Source organism: Otolemur garnettii, unplaced genomic scaffold, assembly GCF_000181295.1.
Source record: "Otolemur garnettii isolate 467f Iridium unplaced genomic scaffold, OtoGar3 scaffold00080, whole genome shotgun sequence".
NCBI lineage: Eukaryota > Metazoa > Chordata > Mammalia > Primates > Galagidae > Otolemur > Otolemur garnettii.
In genome coordinates, this window is record NW_003852475.1 from 8,898,083 (window position 1) to 8,903,607 (window position 5,525).

Here is a 5,525-nt window from a genome sequence, read left to right on the forward strand (position 1 = left end):
TGACAGAATTAAGCATCTCATGCATGCTGATCTCATTAAGAGAAACCCTAGCTCACTTGTTTCCTTCTACCTATAATATCTTATAAGTCAGTCCATTTATGTTTTAAGTTTGTAAATTTAACCACTTCTTAATACAATAATATTGGGCCTAAAAGACTTTTTATAATAAAAACTTTTTATAATAAACCTAGCTTTCTTGATATTTTCATATTTTTCTTGGGGATGAATGATTATTACAGTTCTTAGGGTATATCTATATGCAGTAACATGCCAATCAGTGTAGCTAAGTTAATTATAATACCAGAAATTCACAGATTAAAAATAGTAGATTGATTTTTAGCTTAATTTGCCATTAGACAGAACTAGCTTATCACTGAATGTTAAGGCAGCCAAAGAAAATGACATAGCATCTTTGGAATACATAGATTCTTTCTTTAGCAGCCTTTAAAGAAGGTCAGTTAGTCCCTGATGAACACTTTAGTGGTGATAGTTGAGGCAAATCATCCCAAAGTCTTTCTTGTGTTGAAAATAATCTGTCCCCTACTCCTCATTCCAATCTTTGAAACAACTCAGACTTGGGATGCTCCCTCTTCCAGTACTTCATATAGAGTATTTAAATGCAAATATAAGTTATTTTCACTCCAGGCAAAAGTACTTCTAAGTACATGTGCTCCAGACCCCTTACACTTCTGAATGTACAATTCTGGAAATACTAGTTTGTTAATGTTCTTCTTGACAAAGTGCCATGTGTGCCCTACATGTGCATGGTCCCTTGGGTGAGTTCTGAGTGGCACAGATCTCAGTAGAATAAAATCTAACCCCATAATGGTCCTCATTAGCATTAGACTGCCTCTGTCTTTTAGAGGAGTCATGGCCTACTACTGGCTCATACAGAGCTATTACTCAATTTAAAAACACTAATTTTCAAATGAATTGCTTTTAATGAGGTTTTCACATACTTACATAATTGATTTTAACCTAATGTACAACTTTTTATTTCAATATTGTGTTAGTTTGCATCTAGCATTCCAACATACTAAAAGATGTTTTTAGAAGCTACTTCTGTCAATCAACTTTGTTGGTGAATCAACTTCTTCAAAGAAATGGTAGCAACAGAAAGCAATTAGGATATTAGCCATGATTTATTTTTATTATACCCACAGTCAGTCCAAATAATTCATGTTTTCTAGGGACTTGTTTATATGAAAATATTGTGTTTCCCAGTGTTGTAGTAAATAAATGATGAACTCATTCCATTTCAAAGATAGACAAGAGGGAGAATGAGGGAAAAAATGGAAAAATTAGGAGTTGCATACATATTTATACAGATATTAACATACGAATATCATCCCTAAACATTGATCTTCCTTTGCTTATTTCTTTGTTTATTCTCTGAATATATTTTAAAAATTTATCTTTTTGTCTTTTTAACTATATTCTCCCAATTTTTACACATTTTTAGTATATAGACCCCATCCATGTTAATAGTTTAATATTTTGATACCTTTTAAGTTTTATAGCTATATGGATTTAAATATTACCTCAAATTCTAAATATCAGGTGATTTTTTACTTTTGAGGAGTACCTACCTTGTAACCGACTGGAAGGTCCTGGCAATCTTGAGAACATCCACTGACTTTCTTACTCAAACATTCATTTATATGGCAGTTGCTCTCATCTGAACCATCGCCACAGTCATCCTTATTGTCACAAAGATGTCCACTGGAAATGCACCTGCCATTTTTGCACATAAAAAATGAACTGTTGCATGACTGTTCTGGAAAAAGAAAATAAAACAAATTGAACATAAAGGGCATGCCATTGTTTTACACTGCAATTGTTAAAAACATTCGTAAATGTGGTAACATGCCTATCAAAAAATTATAACAAACACACACACACACACATATATATATATAATGCTTTACGTATTCAGTGTAATATTTTATACAGAGTACAGAAAACCAAGGAAAAATTTTACTTTCATTTCAATATTTTCTGTAAATTTACCTTTACCATAAAAATTAACAATCAAAATAAATATCTGTAGGAATATTAATGAAGTATTTCTGCTTTATTTGCAGAATGAATTCAAAAGTGTAATAATAGTTTGACATTTCCCAAGCCCTAGGTCTCTGAGAAATTATATGTCACTAAAAATTAAAAAACTAGAATAAGCATATATTTCTAAAATATTTTCTTCCTGGAACCATAACATTGACATTTTGAAGTTAGGGCATAAAAAGGATATTTGTCATGAATAATAGTTGTTCCAAATATACCTACGGAAAGAGGTCAGGTCTACACATAACTGAATATCTTGAACATTACTCATTATCACACATGGTAAAATTAAAGCTATTAACATGTAAGCTTCATTAGAAAAAAGTAATTAGGTATGTTCTAAAAAATGTAACTATATGTTCCATATTTAAAATAGTGAGGTGGTATACTGACCAAGTTTGTCTATGTGTGTGTGTGTAGATACACACATATGCTCCAATGACATGCAATTTATTTCTTTTTGCCAAGTATAAATGAGACAGGCTATTTAAAAATAAATTTTAACTTTTATGTTTGAATGCTCAAACAGGCATATACAGTGAAATTATCTTCATATAAGATATTATATTAAGAAAAAAAACAAAGAACTAAAAAGCCAAAAAAAGAACAAAGGGGCTTTTGGTGGTGGGGAGAGCAGGGCAGTGAATTTGGCAGGACCGTTGTCTAGCCCTACGACACAACTGATTAGGAGGATCCTACATTATCAGGAGTGAGCCATGACAATGCTATGGGTTACCTTCCAGTGGCTTCGTGGGGTGAGAGGATGTAGAATGAAATATAAGAGATAAGAGACACAAAAGGGAAGTTTCAGAGTAGCTGGGATAGGGAGGCTGTAGCCCTTCCTCCTGAGGCTTCCAGCTTGCAGCCCCGAGTTCCAGGCTAGCTCTGTTTATGTTTTATACTGCAGTGTTTCAATCACAAATCTCATGAGGGCAAGGCAAACAATCCTGCCATAGTTCTTCCCGTACTTGCATTTCTCTAACTAAACTATTTCTTTAAATAACTACATTAATTGTAGGGATTTACTAGTTACTTTTACAGCTTTAAGGTATTTATGATCTAAACAAACAGATTATGGAACAGTGAAAACAGTCTAGAAGCAGGAAGTTAGAGAAGACTCCAATTAGGCCACACACACAGATCACAAATGTGTTCACTAACACTCAGAAAGCCTATGTCCGGATGGACAGACTCCTCTGGCCATACCAAGGTGACAGAAGAAAAGAGATATTTTATTTCCTTATCTGGTCTGGAGTAATTCTTGTGTTCAACAAAGTTTAAACATTTTACATTTTCCAACTCTCTAAAACTACTCTCCCAGAGCAAGCAGCCCCACCTGAGTAGAAAACCTCTGTGTCTCCCAGCAGAGGTAGGGGGAGGTGGAGCGGGAGGAGGAATTCCAGCAAGACAGCTTTTGGAGTTTTAAAGGGACAGGCCTTCAGCAGCACTTTACTGAAATTATGGTTTTCCCAAATCACTTTTCTCCTATTTGTTTTTCTTTGTCTATCCTCTGTAATCATATTCCTAATTTAATTCCTAATCTATTTTTAATTAATAATTGAATGTTGGTTTTAAGCTTATAAAAATCATTATTGCCAATAATACAAGCACATCAAGATATGACTCTTCCATTAACCCTCCCACAAACACTGCATGGTATCATTAGAAGCATCATATGCTTAATAATGTACATTTCCTTTCATTGAATACTAGCAAAATAATTTAGTTACAGTTTTACCATTAAAAAAGAACTTTGGAATAAAGTTTATAATGTTATCTATATTTTTGTACCTGCTGTTTTACACTTTGGATTTAAAGGTGCTTCATCAGAATGGTCAGGGCAGTCAAAATCTCCATCACATTGCCACTGAGTATTTAGAACACATCGTCCATCAGCACAACTAAATTCTTCTGCACCACAAGGTCGGTATCCTAGAGAAAATACATAAACTTTGTGATTAATTCACATAAAACATGTTCATTAAAAACACATCCCCTTAATATACACTTCAGTTAATGTTGGTTACACATGCCTCCTTTGAGAAATGCTTCTCATTTCTTTCTATGACTGATCACAATGGCAAGAGATATTAGTGATTTGGAAGTAAGACAGACCCAGCAAATAAAGTCAGAACAAAGGCATTCTAATTGTTTCTAGATGAGAGAATAAGAAAGCAACACTTGGTATACCATCTCTCTTTAACTTTATATATCCCAGTGATTTTTCTTAGAATGGAGAACAAAATGAAAGTTAATAGAATTAATTTGGTTTGGCATAGAATCAAAACATATGGATGAACAAATTCTAAGCTATAATGATAATTCTCAAAAGCTATACTGTCATATTTATATTTGGGAAGCAACAGTCAACATGCAAAGAAACTGTTAAACTAAAAATATATGAAAGTCAAGTTTTAGAGCAATAAGCACAAAAACTATCACAATGATCCTATATATTGATTGCTAGTCACTAAACATTTTATTTGAATTACATAATGAACCTACCATTTGTTAATTTGTTAACAATTAACAAATTTGTTAATTTTCATCCATGTTTATTTGTAAATAAAACTCATTTGATTTTTCAATATTAGGTTTTAGAATGGATTTTTTTCTAAGTTTGTCAACAATTAAAAGTTATTCCTATTAGAACTTTCTGATAAATCTGGGCAAATGTTCTGTTTTGCGAGGGAGAGTGTAAGACTTTCATGCCTTAGAAAATAAAGTTTTAATGTAAAAAGTAATTTAATAATGGGTATCTAATTAAAATTCTTATTATATAGGAATGGTAAAAAAATGAGATCTAAAATATCCCATTTCCTTAATATCTTTTCCCACTCTCTCTTCTTTCACCAACTCCTCCTCAGTCAATAAATACATCAACCCAGATGAATAACAAGGAAAATCCACTTACATACATCTGAACAGTACATTTCTCCTCCTCCCTGTACTTCCCAGTCTTGCTTCCCCTTACTTACCTCCAGTTTATTTCTGGTCAACCAAAATTTCATTTATTCAACATATACCTTCTGAAATTCCTTTTAGAGATAACAAATACCGAGGGCTAAGTATCAAATTTAAAAATGTCTAAGATTTATTTTGTGTAACATTTGATGGTTTTGGCCACATTCTCTTAGAAATAGTTTCTTGGCTTAATATTCATAATCTACTCTCCTGGGCTTCTTCCCGATTTAGCTTTTGCTATTCTCTTCTTTTCCTCTTTCTGTGTAAAATCTTCTCCTGTTTCACCCTAAACTCTTACTGGTGAGGGCCTAGCTTCAAACTTCAGCCCCTTATTTTCCTCCTTTCCTTTCTACAGTGCCTGGGTGTTCTCATTCCTTAACTGTCACTTTTATACAGATGGCCACCAAATTAATATTACTTGTTCTTATAGTACTTCTAGTGTCTAGAACCAAATTTTAAAATACTCGCTATATACATGCACTTTATGTGATTGTCTG

At 33.0% G+C, this 5,525-nt stretch overlaps 1 protein-coding gene across 1 annotated transcript in view; it reads right to left on the bottom strand.

Moving 5' to 3' along the window:
- LRP1B (LDL receptor related protein 1B) overlaps positions 1–5,525 on the bottom strand; it is a 320,398-nt gene that overhangs the window by 267,387 nt on the left and 47,486 nt on the right. Inside the window, exons 12-13 of the mRNA XM_003794393.2 lie at positions 3,856–3,996; positions 1,590–1,777 (exon numbers count right to left, since the gene is read on the bottom strand). Coding sequence (XP_003794441.1) covers positions 1,590–1,777; positions 3,856–3,996 — 329 coding nt within the window. The remainder of the gene's footprint in view (positions 1–1,589; positions 1,778–3,855; positions 3,997–5,525) is intronic.